We start from the raw sequence: 20,031 nt of genomic DNA on the forward strand, positions 1-20,031 counted from the left end.
GTGGTGTGCTGGCAATGGGAATGGTCTCTTTTAGCTGTGGAAGATGAAGGAAACTCTACCCAATGAAAGGGATTATTGCTCCCTTGACTGCAATCAAGTGCTCTGTATTTAACTATTTATGACATTATAGAAAATGGGTGACTGTACCAGTGATGTTTTGTCATATGATAAAGGGGGGCTCATTCGCCTATAAAATGGTGCGTTTAGCTGTGTACAGCGTATAGTTTTATATGCATCTAAAAGCGGCATTAGTGGAACCAACGTTTAGTGGCTTACAAATAAAAGGTCACAGCTGCATAAAAGTTCTTAGAAGATTTGTGCCATTCGAAACTTGAGTACTTTAGGCATGTTGTTTATGCAGAGTCGTCTGCTAACAGCCAGCAAGAACCTGCATTCTGTGCATAAAAAAACAGCCCCATGTAAATGAAGACTTCAGTTATTTTGGGTGTTTTCATTGTAAATAGTTGAGAACACATTTCAGAGATCTCAGTGAATTTTGACATGCTATGACACTAAAACTTTAATAACGTCTTAGAAGCACTTTTATAGGTCCTACCACACAGATTTGGAGAGTTGGACGGGAGTATTGTTCCTCTTTTATCGCGGACAGGAACGCCGATTCAGGACTGCTGCTGTAGGCAAATGCCTCTAATCGTAGTTTCCTGGTTGGTTTAAAGGGAACCTGGTGGCTGTAGGTCTGATGTTATTTACAGCATGCCTGCATTCTACACTTCTGTTGGGCTATGCCTGTATGATCCTATTTCTATATGCTGCATTTAAGTCCTAAACTCGTCTGTTGCCATTGTTCATGTTTACCTTTCTCGGCACTGCAATGCAATCTTGTAGTATCAATAACGCCAGCTCCAGCAGCTAACCACACGGAATAGTGACACATAGTTACATAGTCAGGTTGAGAAAAGACGCAAGTCCATCTAGTTCAACCATAAAAAAAAATCCATAGTTGGTATATGAGATCAGAACTCATAATTTTTATTTTTTTTTTATTTTTTTTTAACTGAATATTGGATACAACCATAGAGTTTCAACTGTTTGTTTTTATCTATAGGCAAAACACCAGTAAAGAAGAGAAAACTTCCACCTGTGGTGCCAAAGACAGCGATTCAGCCAAAAGCCATTCTGATTCCTAACACTGCAAATATCCAGCCTGCCTCAGGAAGCACTGCTAAAACCATTATATTTCAGCCGCTTGCAGCACTGCTACAAAAACAGTCTCTGATTGCCATTCAGCCAGCACGACCAGCCGGTAAGCAGAGATTTGGTAATTGTCATTAATTATGCTATTAAAAAGCTATACTCTCCTTTTTGGGACAGTCACACTAGTGATTTTACAGGATGACCAAAATACTTGGTCACTCAGTTACTCACCTTCTGGCCAAAATGTTGCAAAATCTTTATCACTGTTTAAGTAGATTTAAACCCCTCGGCAAAATCGCATTTAAGCTTTAAAATGTTAATGTTATTTCAGAAGTTGTTGCTTTGAGATGACAACTGTCTCCTAATTGTGGTTCCATTTTGATAACCTGTATTCCTCTGGCTGGGACTACAAGCGGCTGTTCCAACACACATTACATAGGTCCCCCCCCCCCCCCCCCCCGTTTGTCATGATTAGGAAGTGCTACAGAACAATGATGTGCAGTAGAGTGGTGTGATGTAGATAAGATAATTGGCTGCAGAGAGGATGCAAGATATCAGCTGGGCTGAGATACAATAAAAGGTGAATACAAGATTTAAAAAATAAAATAAAAAATATGCCAGTTTGTTATACAGCATTTTCAGAAAACTAAATACCATCCACTTAGGGTTAAGATCTATTTTAAGAGAGGATTGACACCTCACTGGTTGAGGCAGCAAGGGAACCACTACTGGAAAAATCGAGTTGAGAGTCGCTAGTGTGACATAGGCTTTACTGGTTACTTAGCCCAATATCTTATACTCCTGTTGTATCCATGTTGTAAACATACAGTACTTTTATTATTCGGTCACAGTTGTCTTGTCCACATGGTTAGTCATTAGATTACACAGATGAATTAGAAAATCCTTGGCTGAGGTGGAAAACATTTAAATGTTAACTGAAGTGATTAGTAACTTTATAGTAACAATATTCTGTAGAGGTTGCATCCTTCTCCTTTTTAACAAACGATTATACTGTATATATGGTGCAGTTTTTTGTTCCACCATGAACTTGCTGTGATTACCTTCAGATGGTGGTATGGAAATAGGTGGAACACAGGAGAGACCTGTATGTATGGAAATAGGTGGAACACCCCCCGTCACCTTTGCCATAATCTAGGCAAGATATAACCAGCCTTAACCAACCATCTATTGTGACTTCAGAAATTCCCATCCTATTTTAACCACTTAAGCCCTGGACCTTTAGGCAGCTAAATGCCCAGGCCAGGTTTTGCGATTCGGCACTGCGTCGCTTTAACAGACAATTGCGCAGACAATTTTAACAGACAGTCGTGCGATGTGGCTCCCAAACAAAATTGGCATCCTTTTTTTCCCACAAATAGAGATTTCTTTTGGTGGTATTTGATCACCTCGGCGGTTTTTATTTTTTTGCGCTATAAACAAAAACAGAGCGACAGTTTCGAGAAAAATTCAATATTTTTTACTTTTTTCTATAATATCCCTCAAAAATATATAAAAAAACATTTTTTTTGTCCTCAGTTTAGGCCGATACGTATTCTTCTACCTATTTTTGGTAAAAAAAAAATCGCAATAAGCGTTTTATCAGTTGGTTTGCGCAAAATTTATAGCGTTTACAAAATAGGGGATAGTTTTATTGCATTTTTATAAAAAAAAATTTACTACTAATGGCGGCGATCAGCGATTTTTTTTCGTGACTGCGACATTATGGCGGACACTTCGGACAATTTTGACACATTTTTGGGACCATTGTCATTTTCACAGCAAAAAATGCATTTAAATTGCATTGTTTATTGTGAACATGACAGTTGCAGTTTGGGAGTTAACCACAGGGGGCGCTGAAGGGGTTATGTTTCACCTAGTGTGTGTTTACAACTGTAGGGAGGTGTGGCTGTAGGAGTGGCGTCATCGATCGTGTCATCCCCTTTATAGGGAGACACAATCGATGCAGCCGCCACAGTGAAGCACGGGGAAGCCGTGTTTACATGCGGCTCTCCCCATTCTTCAGTTCCGGGGACCGATCGCGGGACCCCAGCAGCGATCGGGTCTCGCGGTCCCGGAGCTTCGGACCGGGAAGATGTAAACGAAGTGCCGGTACGTCGATCTGCCCAGCCGTGCCATTCTGCGGGCGTTAAGTGGTTAAGGAATGGTTGTACTTTTTATGATTATTTGACCAGCGACTCTGAGATTAGGAAGGCAATCCTGCACTTCAAAAAAAGGCCGCTGTGGCAGTTTCTGCATCTTCATTATCTCGGGCTTCTTTTGCGGGATTATAATACTGTATATATTAAACCAAGTTGGTCTTAACCTTGCCTATAATGAAAGACAAATTGTAATTACTTACTTGTAAAATATAATTTTGCAGAATCTGCACTGCTATATTCTGAGCAGCTTTTTTGAAGGCTTTTGAATATTTTTTTTTTTTTTTTAACCCCAGGACAACAAGTTGTACTTGCCCCGTCTACAGTTGTTCAGCTCCCTACATCTGGGATTGTTGCAGGACAACCTGTCTTGGCTGTGAATGGAGGAGCAGCACCATCTGTAAATATCCTGTCACACATTGGACTTAATCATGACAATACAACAACAGTGAAGTCTTTTATCCATTCACCAGTTCGAACTCCTGACTGTGAAACAGATGTAAGTTGATCCTATTTATTAGGAAGAATAATATATTTTCACTAATTTATAGGCTGCCTCTGTATTCTGCTGCCCTGCTCCAAAGGCATTTACAGTCTTTTGCACCTACCTCAGTCTTACAGATTCTCATTATGGCTAATTAACTTTCTGTTATTTGATTTAGTAGAAAATTGGGGCACTTGGAGGAAACACATTTAGATATTGAATAACCTGTTAACCTCATGCAGCAAGTGTTGCTGGTGAAAGGGGGAGCTTGAGCGCAGGGCCCATGCTTTGCAAGGGTAATGTGTAAAACACTAAGGCCCAGATTCTCGTACGAGTTACGCCGGCGTATCTCCGAGTTTGAGGCGTCGTATCTATGCGCCTAAATCTTAGAATCAGTTACGCATAGATTTGTATTCGATCCGACCAGCGTAAGTCTCTTACGCCGTCGTATCTAAGTTGCATATTTATGCTGGCCGCTAGGTGGCGCTTCCGTCGATTTACACGTTGAATATGGTAATGAGCTAGATACACCGATTCTCAAACGTACGTGCGGCCGGCGCATTTTTTTACGTCGTTTGCGTAAGGCTTTTTTCGGCGTATAGTTACCCCTGTTCTATGAGGCGTACTAATGTTGGGTATGGACGTCGGAACAGCGTAAAATTTTTACGTCGTTTGCATAAGTCGTCCGTGAATGGGGCTGGACGTAAGTTACGTTCACGTCGACTAGGCATTGAGCGGGAGCAATTTAATTAGAAAATTCGACGTGATACTGAGCATGCGCGTGCATGCGCTGTTCGATAAAAGCGTCATTTACGTGGGGTCCCAATAAATTTACATAAAGCACGCCCACATCTTCCTCATTTAAATTAGGCGGGCTTACGCCGGCCAATTTACGATACGCCACCGCAACTTACGGAGAAAGTTTTTTGAATACTGCACTTGCCTGTCAAAGTTGCGGAGGCGTAGCATAAATACGTTACGCTACGCCCGTACACAAATACGCGCTCCCTACGAGAATCTGGGCCTAAATACCTTTTACAATGTATAATACAATGTAGCGGACATATGCATGCTGCCGGGACAGTTATAATCGTCATGCAGGGAGGACTACAAGGAACTGCATGGCTTGTCACAATTGGATGTACCACATTGTATTCTGAGCTCAAAGGGTTAATTGGACAAGTCTCTTTCACTGCTGAATGCTAATGTACCCTTCGCATAGCTAATGAGAACTCTCTCTTGTGTAGGTAACAGGCCCCCTGTGAGGTGTAGGCTGATGGGGATTATGTGTGAGTGATAATTGTTTTAAAGGTTAATTGAATTCTATTGTCTGATCAAGTTAAGTTAGGAGCCAAAAAGTCTAGCGGCTGATTGGCTCAAGGGAATGTCATTGTTTCAAAGTGTGTGTATTGAAGTCCCCCCTGGGGGGGGGGGGAGTGTCATTTGTTTCTGTACAGTTTGTAACCAGATATAAGGAGGAAAAATGTGACATTAAAAGTTAGTCCTGCTTGACTCTGCAAACGTAGCCCGTCTCGTTTCTTGAAAGGGCGTTCGATGGGATATTCCGGCGGTACCTGCATATCGCAGCTTGCCAGGGAAAAGGACGTCTCCAACGGCTGAGACCCTCCCACTACTTGGGTAGCCATTACATTAATTGTGACAAGCCATGCAGTTCCTTGTAGTCCTCCCTGCATGACGATTATAACTGTCCCGGCAGCATGCATATGTCTGTTACACTACTCCCCTTTTGTGGAACACTCCGGCAGACCCGGATTGATCTTTTTCGGATCAACTTGGGGATGTCCGGTCTGCTGTTAGGGTAAAAGTTCCGTTTGCCTGGACAGTCCGTCGGCCTTCCCATTGGCTTACCAGGTCGGTAGCTGATGGTGACGGTGAATAATGGAATTCAATTTTGGAACAGTCACTTGCTTTGCTCTCTCAATGGCTCCCAAAACCTGTTGCTGATGCTCTTGGGACAGATACGGCACCACCTGGATGCAAATCCCATTTAATCTTTTGACAATTTCCGCCTGTTTGTGCATTTCAATGTTCAAGCCACGGGACATCTCATAATACATGACATAGTGTCGTTGCATCTCTGATTTCTCACTGGCCAACTTGTCACATTCCCATTTTAGACTGTGATATTGTGCCGGATCTACAGTACATGTCGGGGAAGGTAGTCTTACCCGGTTCTCAGCAGCAAGTGGGTTGATTCCAGCAACGCGGGTGGTCACGGGACAAGCGGCAGCAGGTGTGGGTAAATAAGCCGAAGTCAGAGGGCCAATGTCGTTGCCCAGCACCACCTCGGCAGGTAGGTTGTCCATGATACCAACTGTGGTCTTTCCTGACCCGGCTCCCCAGTCTAAGTGCACCCGGGTGGTGGGTACGCGAAATACAGCACCCCCTGCGACCCGGACGGCAACTGTGTGAGTGGACACGTTCTCTGGCTTTACCAGATGTTTTGGAATCAGAGTGATAGTAGTCCCGGAATCTCTTAGGCCTTGTGCTACTTGTCCATTCACTCGTACCTCCTGACGGTGATGCTGACGGTTATCCGGAGAGGCCGCTTGTATTGGGTCTGCCTCATACCAAATTCCCAGACATTCCTCAGGGCCCCCCTCGGTCTCCAGGCAGTGGGCCGCAGAGGGACGTGATGGAGTGACCTCTGTGTTGGGTGTTGTGCGTCTCCAGTTGTTATTTGTAGCTCTCAAAGGGCAATAACGAGCAATATGTCCCGTGTCGCTGCAGTGATGGCACGTCACCCTAGGCGAATCCCGGGGGTAGTTGCTAGGCCCCTGAGGACGTGGTGGGACTGGAGCCCGAAACTCTGGGCGTGGGGTGACGGTTGGAGTACGCGGTTCTACCTTCTGAGCCAGCCGCATAGTACCCTGGCTTCCTTTCCTTGTCTCCGCGTACTCATCTGCTAGCCGAGCCGCCTCGTTTAAGTTAGCGGGACGGCGATCTCGTACCCAGTCTTGTATGTCTGCGGCCAGGTCTTGGAAGAAATGTTCCATTAGGAACAGCTGCAATACTTCCTCCCTGGTGTTGGCCTTGCACCCTTGGACCCAAAGGGATGCCACCCTTTGTAACTGGTTGGCCCATTCCATGTGGGAGTCCACAGCCATCTTCTTGGACTCCCGGAAGCCCCGGCGGTAGGCTTCTGGCGTTACGGCATATCGGGTTAGCAGCGCCTTTTTAACTTGCTGATATTGTAAAATATCCTCTGGAGCGAGAGCCCGAAAGGCTTCATTGGCTTTGCCCGACAATTTCCCCGACAAAATAGTGACCCATTGGTCTGGTGGTACCTGGTGTAGTGAGCACTGCCTCTCAAAGTCCGCCAAATATCCATCTATTTCCTCCTCACTTTCTACAAAAGCTTTAAATGCAGTGAACGGTATTTTCTTTCCTGTAGCAGCAGGTGGGGGGGTAGGAACTGCAGGTGTAATGGGCTGTCTCGCTCTTACCAGTTCCAGTTCTTGTCCCCTCTTCGTTTGTATCTCTTCCCTTGCTTCCCGGAACAGCTGGTTGATTAGTTCCACGGACGTTTCTGGATACAAGGATAATCTCCGCTGTACAATCCCAGTAATTACATCTTCTTCGCTGACCGGTGCAAGGGGCTCCGTTCCTTCCATGGATCCATCCATTTCGTCCAGCTCCAGCAGTTCAGCTATCAGCTCCCTCCGTGGTCTGTTGCTGGTGCTCCTACCACGACTCTCTAATAAATCTTTCAGTGTGGATCTTTTCAGCCTGGCGTACTGCGACTCCATTCAGCACTTGCTCTTTGGATAAAAGGACCATCCCACTGCTGCCACCAATGTAACGGCTACCCAAGTAGTGTGAGGGTCTCAGCCGTTGGAGACGTCCTTTTCCCTGGCAAGCTGCGATATGCAGGTACCGCCGGTATATCCCATCGAACGCCCTTTCAAGAAACGAGACGGGCTAAGTTTGCAGAGTCAAGCAGGACTAACTTTTAATGTCACATTTTTCCTCCTTATATCTGGTTACAAACTGTACAGAAACAAATGACACCCCCCCCCCCCAGGGGGGACTTCAATACACACACTTTGAAACAATGACATTCCCTTGAGCCAATCAGCCGCTAGACTTTTTGGCTCCTAACTTAACTTGATCAGACAATAGAATTCAATTAACCTTTAAAACAATTATCACTCACACATAATCCCCATCAGCCTACACCTCACAGGGGGCCTGTTACCTACACAAGAGAGAGTTCTCATTAGCTATGCGAAGGGTACATTAGCATTCAGCAGAGAAAGAGACTTGTCCAATTAACCCTTTGAGCTCAGAATACAATGTGGTACATCCAATTGTGACAAGCCATGCAGTTCCTTGTAGTCCTCCCTGCATGACGATTAAAACTGTCCCGGCAGCATGCATATGTCCGTTACATACAACATTAAGCCAAACACATTTTTTTCTCTTCCGTTCATGGACGGACAGAGCATCCTTTGACAGTAGGGTTATATCCGCTTCCTTTAGGAGAGTTTAGGCAGTAAAAAAGCACTTAAAAAAGCACTGTTAACAACACATTCCTCAGTGCAGCTCCTCCCAGGGAGCGTGGCCCCCGGGTATAACCCACACCCTGCTCTAGCAGCCTCAGTTTTTTCCTGCCTAACGACAGGAGAGGTCAGGCACTAATCGCTTTTTATTATTTTGTTCCTGCATTTTTGAATCCTGTGATTCTTCTATCAACAGCCGACTGGGTGACAGGCTGGGCCTTGACTCTTGTAGTCCCCCCATGTTCGGCCATCGAGCGTGTGCCGGCCCTCAGCTCAGCTTTGGGACGTCCACGACAGGCCCCGTTGCTCCAGGGGCGGCCGGGGAACTTCTTGTTCTAGGGCACACATATGACCGGTCTTTTATGGCTTTGTCACAGTGTGTCTGACCGACAGCCATGCCTTTAGCGAACGTTGGTTCTGTCTGGGATACCTCCAGCCGGTGGTCGCAGGATGGGTAAGTAGTGGCCCCTTGCTCAGGTAAGTGGTCTGGTTGGAATTTTCCCCTGGGAGGTCGACTGAGGGCTTGCCCTGCTTTCCTCTCTCCCTTATTTTCTCTCCCTCCTTTCCCATTTGGGTAGCGGCTGTGAGGGGGGGGGGTTTCTGGGGTCTCTGGTACATCGGGACCTGTGTGCGTAGCGGGGGCAGAGTGTGTTCACTGCAGGGGCCTGTGTGTGTTCACTACAGGGCCTTTTTGTGGCTGTGGTGTGAATTTTGTGCTGTGCTGTTATGCTGTGTCACTGTCTTTTTAAAGGCGCAACGGCTGCCATTTTGCCGGAGTCCCGCTTTATATAGCTCAGCGGCCATTTTCTTGTGGTCCTGTGCTGTTTTTTTTACACATTCGGCGGCCATCTTGGAATTTCGTTTGGCCTTGAGTGGCCGCTTTAGCACTGCAGAAATTACCGCAAATCTGCCTGAGGGACAGACGCAGCGCAGCCGGCTTCTCAGCACAACTTAGGCTCCTCTCAGACCGCGCTGCACCGGGTGAGGTGGTGAGTTTCCCTGGGGGCCCCCATGCTCTGTAACGGCCGGGAGGTGACCGTGGGTATTTCTGCTTTGCAGTTAGGTGAACACAGCGAGGGGCCATTATGGAACCTGGACAGGTACTTCTTCCCCTGTAAGCCTGAGTTAACCCTTGCTGCCCCTCCCCCTGCCACATCTGCTATGGCAATGTCGGTGGCGTTTTTTCTCGCCAGGTTTGAAGCGACTGGTGGCCGGATGGGGGGTATATTAACACCCCCCTCCCTGGCCTGCTTCTGGGGATATCTCTGACACTCTGTATTGTCAGATGATGCAGGCTTAACCCACGCGCACAGTGAGAGCGACTCTGATTCAGGGTCGGTTACTGTTTGGAATTGGAGCTATTTTTTCTGCAGGCGGTGATACTCAGTACTTGAGGTTGGGAGCGGGGGCACCTGCTGTGCCAGTCCCTTTTGGGTCCCGCAAACCGCCACGCACTGACAATGTTTTCCTTGTGTTCCTTTTTTTGGGACAGTTTGTTCTACAAGGAATGGGATACGCCACAGACGGTTTTTGCATTGCGACTCGTTATCCCTTTGTGGAGGACCTTTTTAGTAGGGTGGGTCTCTCCTCCCGTGTCCAGGTTGAGCTAACCACCATGTGGATGGGGCTCCTGCCTTTGAGGACCCTGCAGATGGGAGAATGGAGGCTGTGGCCTGCTCCTTCTTCGCGGTTAGGGGTTCGGCTGTGAGACCGGTTTTGGCCGGGGCTCTGGTGTCACGGACTCTGACTGGACGGGCAACGCTTTTTGCTGCTGGAGCTTGAGGCTTCCGAGACCTGCAAGAACATGGCTGAACAATTAGTTCTGGGTCTAAAATTTGTCTGTGAGTCGGTCCTGGTTACGCTCTTGCTTTCCAGGGCTTCCGCCTATGCGGTGGTACTGCGCCACCTTGTGTGGCTGAAGTGCTGGTCTGCGGACTAGTCCTCAAAGAAGGCCTTGGTGGATTTGCCCTTTAAGGGTGAACGGTCTTTTGGGGCATCCCTGTATGGCATCATTAAGGATGCCACGGGTGGTAAGAGCACACTGTTCCCACAGTCTGGGAAGGGCTAGGGGCCTCGCCATGAGCAAGGGCCCTCCTTTACTACCCCCAAGCGGTTTTTGTTTTTTTCTCACCCGCCCTGTGCGGTGGGGGAAGGTTTGCAAGGTGCTAAGACCCCCGCTGCGGGGCAGTAGCGCACCTGGTACCGCAAGCCCAATAAGTCTGGAGATACCTGCTTCCGCCTAAAGGTCTGCCCCCGCCCGTGTCTCGGGTGGGGGACCGGCTTCGCAAATTCGCGGCTCGGTGGAGGTCTCTCCTCTCCGACCGTTGGGGTTGCGAAGTAGTTTCCTCGGGGTACAAGATAGAGTTTCTCTCTTGACTACCAAACAGGATTTTTTCCCTCCAACCTCTGGCTTCCTCCGGTTCGCCGGTTGGCTCTGTCAGGGGCTGTCCAGGATCTTCTGGTCGGGGGAGTGATTGTGCCAGTTCCCTCGATGGAACGGTCTCAGGGGTTTTTACTCCAATCTGTTTGTAGTCCCCAAGAAGGACGGGGTCCGTCCCATCCTGGACCTCAAGGCCCTTGTTTGTTTTGTCAAAGTGTAAAAATTCAGGATGGTGTCGATTCGCTCGGTAATAGCGGCACTCCATCAGGGGGATTTTCTGGCGTCCTTGGATGTCATGAACTCGTACCTGCATGTTCCCATATGCTCAAAGCACCAGAGATTTCTGTGCTTTGCGGTCGGGGAGGACCATTTTCAATTTGTGGCCCTCCCGTTCGGCTTGGTGTCGGCACCACGGGTTTTCACCAAGGTGCTCGTCCCGATACTGGCCCTGCTGTGACAGCGGGGGTTTGTTATCATGGGATGTCTGGACGACATTCTCCTACGAGCTTCTTTGGACTCAAAATTAGTAGAGGACGTGTCTATCACGTGTCAGACTCTCCAAGAGTTCGCTGGCTTCTGTATTGTCCAGAAGTCAGTGTTGAGTCCGTCTCAGGGACTGGAATACCTGGGACTAGTCCTGGATTCCGCCGAGGCGAGAGTTTTTCTCCTAACGGAGAAACTTCAGACTCTGCAATCTGCAGTGCAGCAGTTGTCGACCCAGAGTGGTCATCTCTGTGATTCTGCATGAGGGTTCTGGGTCTGATGGTGGCCTCTTTCGAGGCGGTTCCGTATGCCCAATTCCACACCAGGGTGCTACAGAGGGAACTGCTGCCACGTTGGGACAAGCTCCTGTCATCTCTGGATTACCAGATTCAATTGAGTCAACTGGTCAAGTCTCCCCTGGTGTGGTGGCTGGCGTCTCCGGTGCTTCAGGCCGGGAAGTCGTTTTCTGCCGTGCCACTGGACAGTGGTCACGACGAATGCCAGCCACTCCGGTTGGGGGGGGGCGTTTGGGGCACACAGTCAGCCCAGGGGTGCTGGACTCAGAATCAATATTCTGGAGCTCCGAGCAATCAAGCTGTGCCTTGCCAGGTGGTCCCTGGATCTGCAGGGCCGACCGGTCAGGATCCAGTCAGACAACGCCATGGCCGAGGCACACGGAGTTCAGCTGCAGCGACGGAGGTCGCACACATCCTTCGGTGGGCCGAAAGGTCCGTTCCGGCTCTATCGGCCGTGTAAATTCCGGGAGTACAGAATTGGCAAGCCGACTTCCTAAGTCGCACTGCACTAGACCAAGGAGAGTGGTCTCTCCACCCGCAGGTGTTTCAGGGTCTGTGCCAAAAGTGGGGCACTCTGGACATGGACACTCTAGCGTCCCTTCTCAATCGGTAGGTGCCACGGTTCGTGGCCAGGTCAAAGGACCCGTGGGCGGACGCGTCAGACGTGCCTTGGGTCACTATCGCCTAATTTACGCCTTTCCTCCTCTGAAGCTTCTTCCTTGCCTGCTGCACAGAGTGGAAGCCGAAGGGATTCGATCAATCCTGATCGCCCCAGATTGGCCTGGTACGCGAACCTGGTGGCAGACGCCCCCTAGCGTTTTCCCCTAAGAGAAGATCTTCTGTCGCAGGGTCCGACCTTCCACCCTGCTTTACATTCGCTGGCTTTAGCGGCGTGGCTGTTGAGAGCCAAGGGCTGAAGGACCGAGGCCTATTGGGCTCGGTGGTCTCTACCGTGCTGCGTGCACGGAAGTCTACCTCACGTAGGATTTACCATCATACATGGAAGGCCTACATCTCTATGTGTGAGGAGATAAAATGGCACCCTCGTACATACGTGTGGTGTACAGGATTCTTCTGTTTTCACAGCAGGGAGTGGATCAGGCTCTCACCTTAAGTACGATTAGGAGTCAGATTTCTGCTCTGGCTGTTTAATTTCAGCGACCCTTGGCGTCGCACTCCTTGGTGCGTACGTTTGTTCAGGGGGTCTGGCATGTGACCCCTCTGGTGCGCCCTCCACTGCCCACGTGGGACTTGAATTTAGTCCTTTCGGTGCTTCAGGTGCTCCCTTTGAGGACATTCGGGAGGTTTTTTGTTGACTGTCACAAAAGGTGATTTTTTTCTGGTAGCAATTACCTCGATCAGACGAGTGTCTGTCTGAACTGGCGGCCTTGTCTTGCAAGGCTCCCTACTTGGTCATCCATAAGGATGAGGTGGTGCTGCTGCCGCAGCCGTCTTTCTCCCAAAGGTCGTTTCGGCTTTTCACATTAATGTGGACATTGTTCTTCCATCCTTATGTCCTCAGCCGAAATACCAGGTGGAGGCCACTTTTGGTTCGGGCCCTACGAGTGTACTTATCTGCTACGGTTCCATTCTGGAAGTCGGACTCCCTGTTCGTGTCAGTGGCTGGTCCTACAAGAGGGCCTGGCAGTCTCGTCGGCCACCATTTCTAGGTGGATCCGACAGATTGTGCTTCAGGCCTATGCCCTGAAGGGGCGCGCGCCTCCCTTTCGGGTTACGGCGCATTCGACCAGGGCGATCGGGGGCCTCTTGGGCTTTCCGGCATCGTGCCTCTGTATTACAGGGGTGTAAGGCAGCGACCTGGTCATCGATCCACACTTTTTCAAAGTTTTACAAGGTGGATGTGAGTGCAACTTCTGATGCCTCCTTCGGCCGCAGGTGTTACAGGCGGCAGTTTATGGTTGGAGTTCCTCCATTGAGCAACTCCGGTTTTGTTTGGGGGTGTAACCTGGTTTGCTGTGTTGTTTTCCCACCCCTCGAAATTTTTTGACACTGCTTGGGGATGTCCCTACTGTCAAAGGATGCTGTGTCCGTCCATGAACGGAAGAGAAAATAGGACTTTTGTACTCACCGTAAAATCCATTTCTCTGAGTTCATGGACGGACACAGCACCCACCCCTCCTTTGTTTCTACTGCTTGTTACGAACTGAGGCTGCTAGAGCAGGGTGTGGGTTATACCCGGGGGGGCCACACCCCCTGGGAGGAGCTGCACTGAGGAATGTGTTGTTAACACTTAAAGTGCTTTTTTTCTGCCTAAACTCTCCTAAAGGAAGTGGATATAACCCTAATGTCAAAGGATGCTGTGTCCGTCCATGAACTCAGAGAAATTGATTTTACGGTGAGTACAAAAATCCTATTTTTTTTCCTGACAGAATTTGTGTTTTCTAGCTGCTCTTATCTCTCCCATTTTTTTATATTCTGATTGAATTTGAAGCAGTATGTGAGAAGACCCTTTCCAGCAGACACAGGCAGCAATAAAAACCTGACATGTTCTAATCTAAGCCATCCCCACTTTACTAAAGAAAAGTGCTATTACTGCCTTCTATGTACCTGCTGGTTTGCTTCCATTCACTTCCTTGTTCCAGCGATTACAAAGTAGGTGCAGGTAAATTTCCTCTGTGGGGCTTGTTAGTGGTATTCTCTTGATAACCACACAGGAGGTTAAGGGAAATATCCTCAGCGGAGTTTCAGCCAACAATAGCAAATTGGTAGATGCTCTTTTCCATCCTTGCTCCCTTCGTGTGAAGAGGATTTTATGTGCTTGCATGTAAGGGGTGTTTTGTTTTTTGTTTTGTTTTCATCTTGTATGATTTTTAGGTGACATGTTCTCTTTAATGAGACTTGCCACTGAATTCCTCTCCTCCACCCACCTGAACCCTCCATGTCCGTCCTGGGCCTGCAGATCTGCAAGCAGAGACGGGAATTCATGGTGGGGGAGCTGCCTGTATCGGGGGGGTGTGTAGAGGCAATAGGGCGGTAGCGCAGCCTCCTAAATGCATCCACCTGACGGGCATTAATCTGCCTGTCAGTTTTACACACAATCCCGGTGGCTGCTGCCACCAGGATTATTTTATTTAAGTTTAAAAATGATTGCTAATGATATGAAGAACTAATTTACACTTGCACTTCTGCATTCAGCTTATCTAAAAGCTAGGGAAGTCGTCTCGATGGCATAAAAAAATTAACTTTTAGGAGTCTTGCACATGGGGGCATCTAGCTGCACTGCATGCATCTTAACATTGTAGTGCTTGTGGGAGGCACAGATGCATTGCCCATTCCAACTGCCTGCAGCCTATCGAGGTCTATGGAATGCTGCAGCTGAACGGGGGCTGTACATTGTAGTGAATGGTGTTTGCTTTAGGGCCCTATCCATTCAGGGTCAAATACCCAGAATCCAGCTATGTATGCATATAAATATACATGGCAAAGAAAACCCCCCCCCCTTTTTTTTTTATTGTGTTTTACAAGGAAGTTGCTAGAGTGTCAGACTGAGCACCTGACCCAAGTTGTATCTATCCATCTGTTAAAACAAAATTGAACTTGGTTATAGGTAGACCACTATAATGAATGAATGACTTGTATAGCGCTACACATGCAAACTGAATCGCCTCTAGGCGCTTTTTGCAGCCAATGTCTTCCTGGCTGGTGCGGTCATTTACCCCGTAGGATCTCGACACGCTTGGGACATACAGTCGTAGACACATATATACTGGGACAATTTGGTTAGGATCCAATTAACCTACCAGCATGTCTTTGGACTATACTTTTGTGCAGGGGTCTCCAAACTTTCCTTAGGGCTTTAGGGGTTCAGACTGTGGCCATTGAGAGTAGAAAATGCCCCTTCATTGGTTTTAGTGGGAGACATTGTGAAAAGAAAACCTACAGTGCCTTGAAAAGTATTCATACCCCTTAACATTTTTCACATTTTGTCATGTTACGACCAAAAACTTGAATGTATGTTATTGGGATTGTATATGATAGACCAACACAAAGTGGCACATAATTGTGAAGTGGAAGGAAAATGGTAAATGGTTTTCCAATTTTTTTACAAATATGTAAAAAGTATTTTTAGGGATGTCTACCAGCTTTGTACATCTAGAAAGTGACATTTGTTGCCCATTGTTTTTTGCAAAATAGCTCAAGCTCTGTCAGATTGGATGGAGAACATCTGTAAACAGTAGGGGTGCAACGGATAGTCACCGATCCGTGATCAGAACGGGCCACCCCGTTCGGATCGGCACACCCCACGATCCGCGGAGCGCTCCGGAGCCTAGGCCTAGGAAAGTCCCCGGCTTCGGCCATCTTGCTCCACCCAGTCTGCTTGCCAGAGCCCAGCGTGACACGCCTCCCCGGGGAGGCGTGTCACGCTGTGCACTGGGCTCTGGCAAGCAGACTTGGAGAGGGAATGTTAGTGAAGCACTGGTTGAGAGGAGGGGGGAAAAAGAAAAAAAGAGCACAGTAGCAATTCACAAGGGTGGATTAAAGAAGCTGTTTGGACAGGACTTGTTAAAAGTGCAATCTTGCTGTTTTTACAGCAAGATTATTTACTACTACTGCATGTTATTTCCCCCCAGTTCTGACAATGACTATAAAGTGCGTGTGTGAAAATATATATATATATATATATATATATATATTATATAATTTTTTTTTTTGCTGATCCGAAAATGATCCGATCCGTGACTCCTGATCTGAGGATCGATCCGATCCGTGAGTTTTTTTGATCCGTTGCACCCCTAGTAAACAGCAATTTCCATGTTGTGCCACAGATTCTCAATTGGATTTAGGTCTGGACTTTGACTGGGCCATTCTAACACATCCATTCTAACACATGAATATGCTTTGATCTAAACCATTCCATTGTAGCTCTGGCTATATGTTTAAGGTCATTATCCTGCTGGAAGGTGAACCTCTGCCCCAGTCTCAAGTCTTTTGCACAAGTTTTCTTCAAAGATTGCCTTGTATTTGGCTTCATCCATCTTCCCATTGGTTTAGGTGGAAGGCCATGTCTTGGTAGGTTTGCAGTTGTGCCATACTCTTTCCATTTTCGGATGATGGATTGAACAGTGCTTCGTGAGATGATCAAAGCTTGGGATATTTTTTTTTTAATAACCTAACCCTGCTTTAAACTTCTCCACAACTTTATCCCTGACCTGTCTGGTGTGTCCCTTGGTCTCCATAAACGTTCTTCACTAAAGTTCTCTAACAAACCTCTGAGGGCTTCACAGCTTTATTTATCCTGAGATTAAATTGAACACAGGTGGACTCTATTTACTAATTGTGTGACTTCTGAAGGCAATTGGTTCCACTAGATTTTAGTTAGGGGTATCAGCGTACAAATGCACACCACACTTTCAGATATTTTTTTTCACTTCACAATTATGTGCTACTTTGTGTTGGTCTATCACATAAAATCCCAATAAACTACATTTACCTTTTTGGTTGGAACATGACAAAATGTGGAAAATTTCAAGGGGTATGAATACTTTTTTCAAGGCACTGTATGTGCCTGATGATGATTTTCCATTTTTAAGGAAGCTAAAATGCTGGCAATGCAACATTTTAGGCCTGGAAGATTCGGTTTGTGGTACTTCTCTGGACTCCGTAACCAATTTGCAATCTGCCTTCTGGTAATGGCCAGTAAGATGGACCTCACAATTATGTGCACAGTTTCACTTTTTTTAATGCAGATTTCTGCTAATGGCATGACGATCTGTATATACAGAAGCTGTGGAGCTGCATTATAGAAGGATGACGACATCATGTAAGCATAACTAGGCTAGCTATAATCAGATTTTCTCTGGAATGACAAGCAGGGAGGCATCTGCTCTTGATTGCAGTACCCAGGTCCATCCCTGTTTCTCAAGCTCACTCTCCATGTCAGTACAAAGAAAAAAGGGGGTGTAGAGAGGGGCGCCAAATAGCCATCTGGTGTAGTTTTAATTTATTGAAGCAACGTTAAAAAGAAGATATTAATGCACTTACAAATGCAGAGCTGCATACCCAGGAAGAATGTGGGTTGTATTAGAAGCGTGGCTACATTTTCTTACAAGGAGACATGTAAGCTAGTCCACAAGAGCAGGTTTTAGTTAAAAAAAAAAAAAAAAAATCAACTTATAGTAACACTTTAAATGCAACCGTATTCTTTCTGAACATTTTAATTAAAGTTTGCCATTTACTACTGCCTGCTCTGTAGATCAGTTTTTTTTTTAGAGGTAGCATTGGTGCACATGTCATCACTGGGATTGTACACAGGTCTTTACTTGGTGAAAGCCAACCATTTCTCCTGTCCCTATTAAGAATCTCCCTTCCTTGGCCTTGTATCTTATATATAAAGTACCTTTTAGAGCACTCTTGACTGTTGTAAATGGCTTTCTTGCAGTGTTTCTGATCGCCTCTAGATGTCCTCAGTAGCTTGGAAATAGAATGTAGAAACATTTTGCCTTGAAAGTTGTTGTTGTTATTATTATAGGGCAAAGTGGTTGTAAAGGCACAAGTTTTTTTTACCTTCATGTATTCTATGCATGAATGTAAAATAAACCAATGTGTAGCACCCCCCCCCCCCCCCAATACTTACCTGAGCCCCCCCCTCTCAATCCAGCGATGTCCATGAGTGCCTTGCCTCTTTGAGGACTCAATCCTGATTGACTCGGACTGCGAGAACCAATAGCCAATCGGGAGAGGACGGGGCCGAACCGGGGCTCCATGTCTGAATGGACACAGAGAAGCAGCTTGGCTGCCCCATAGCAAGCTGCTTGCTGTGGGAGCATCCTACAGGAGGGAGGAACCAGGAGCGCTGGTGTGGGACTCGAGAAGAGGAGGACCTGGGCCACTCTGTGCAAAACCACTGCACACAGCAGGTAAGTATAACATATTTTTATTAATGAAGAAAAAATTAAAGCTTTACAGTCACTTTAATGTTTAAAAATCTAAGCATAGTCTGTGGGGTAGATTTACTAAAACTGGAGAGTGCAAAAACTGGTGTCGCTGTGCATGGTAACCAATTGACTTCCAGCAGAGGCCGTGGAGATTGTTTTTTTTTTTTTTCTTGTGTCACGCGGTATTTGTGCAGTTTTTGTGGAACAAAATACACTTTCTTTTTTCAAATTTTAATGCAAAATACATAACCCAATTATGTAATTGGCCGCTCCGGTTGTTATTACAAGAGAGCCAACCGACTGCTCAAAAAAAAAAAATGGTACCAGCTGGCATTGCCCCAGTACAACCACTTGAAGTCAAATGGCATACCAGGTACATGATTTGGAAGCAAGTGGTTAAATGAGCAGGCTGTATTTAGATGCTGATTGGCTACCATGTGCAGCCGCACCAACTTTTGCGCACTCAAGTTTTAATAAATCATCCCCTGTGTGTGTGCATAATATATTTATAAAATTATTCGTTTTTTTTTTGTATTATGAATACGATTTACATGCTGACGTATCTTACTATATATTTTAAATGTTATTAAATTGTACCTGACATAGTATAAACATATTAGCCACTTAACTTGTGTTTATAAATAAAGCAGTATAAAGTCAGTTTGTGTTGACGTTTCATCTTCCTGGCATTCTAGTACACACTCGCATCCATAACATGACCACCCACCTAAAATTGTGTAGGTCCTTTTTCCTGCCAACACAGTCCTGACCTGTCAAGGCATTGACTGCAGTAGATCTCAGAACATATGCTGTGGTATCTAGCAACAAGCAATCAGTAGCAGATCACTGCCCCTGCCAGCCTGCCTTCTTCCTATAGTGCATCCTGGTGCCATCTCTTCCCCAGGTAAGGGATGCACATACACCCAGCCACATAATGTAGAAGTAAATGTCATTCATCAAACCAGGCCACCGCTTTCTGTTGCTCCATGTGCCCATTGTTGGTGCTTTTGGCTGTGGCTACGGGACAGCATGTGCCAGCTGACCCATCTTGCGGCTATGCAGCCCCATACACAACAAACTGTAAAGCACTGTGTGCTCTGACGCATTTCTGTTGAAACCAGCATTAACTCTTTTTTTTTTTCCCCCAGCAATTTGCGCTACAGTTGCTCTTCTGTTGGATTGGACTACACAGGCTAGCCTTTGGTACCCATGTGCATCAATGAGACTTGACTGCCTATTACCCTGATGCCGATTCGCTTTTTTATACCAATATGTCTAATATATTGTTGAAGGGTCCAATCAGAAAAAATAGCACCCCTGTTCTGATTTTAAAACGTCTGCCGCATGGATAGCAACCCCTAGCAGCCCTCCTGGTTCATGCGCTACAAATGCACAACAGTGTATAGCAACACATGTAAATAATTGTAGTAGTAAGTATTGTACAACTAATACATTATTAATCACATCTGCGTTGAGAATACTAAACACAATCCACCTATATAATGTGTACAATGTCGATGTTGGCACGGAACCGAGTCAGGGAGGGCAAGCCGGTGGTGAAGTGTTATTCAGCACATGCATTCAGAAATGCGTCATCACTAGGCAGCAACAAAACATGTGCACAGGTGGAGAAACATCATGTCATGATCTAAAAAAGC

The 20,031-nt window shown here is 46.6% G+C and overlaps 1 protein-coding gene across 5 annotated transcripts in view; it reads left to right on the top strand.

Annotated features, from left to right (window-relative positions):
* The window catches only part of ATF6 (activating transcription factor 6), a 153,981-nt gene that overhangs the window by 45,527 nt on the left and 88,423 nt on the right, over positions 1-20,031 (top strand). For 3 of the 5 annotated variants that reach the window (XM_040359722.1, XM_040359721.1, XM_040359724.1), the window contains 2 exons: positions 1,067-1,279; positions 3,608-3,810. In XM_040359722.1, the coding sequence (XP_040215656.1) occupies positions 1,067-1,279; positions 3,608-3,810 (416 nt within the window). The remainder of the gene's footprint in view (positions 1-1,066; positions 1,280-3,607; positions 3,811-20,031) is intronic. The other 2 variants (XM_040359723.1, XM_040359726.1) reach the window with 1 other exon arrangement.

The sequence above is a fragment of the Rana temporaria genome, chromosome 7 (genome assembly GCF_905171775.1).
Source record: "Rana temporaria chromosome 7, aRanTem1.1, whole genome shotgun sequence".
NCBI lineage: Eukaryota > Metazoa > Chordata > Amphibia > Anura > Ranidae > Rana > Rana temporaria.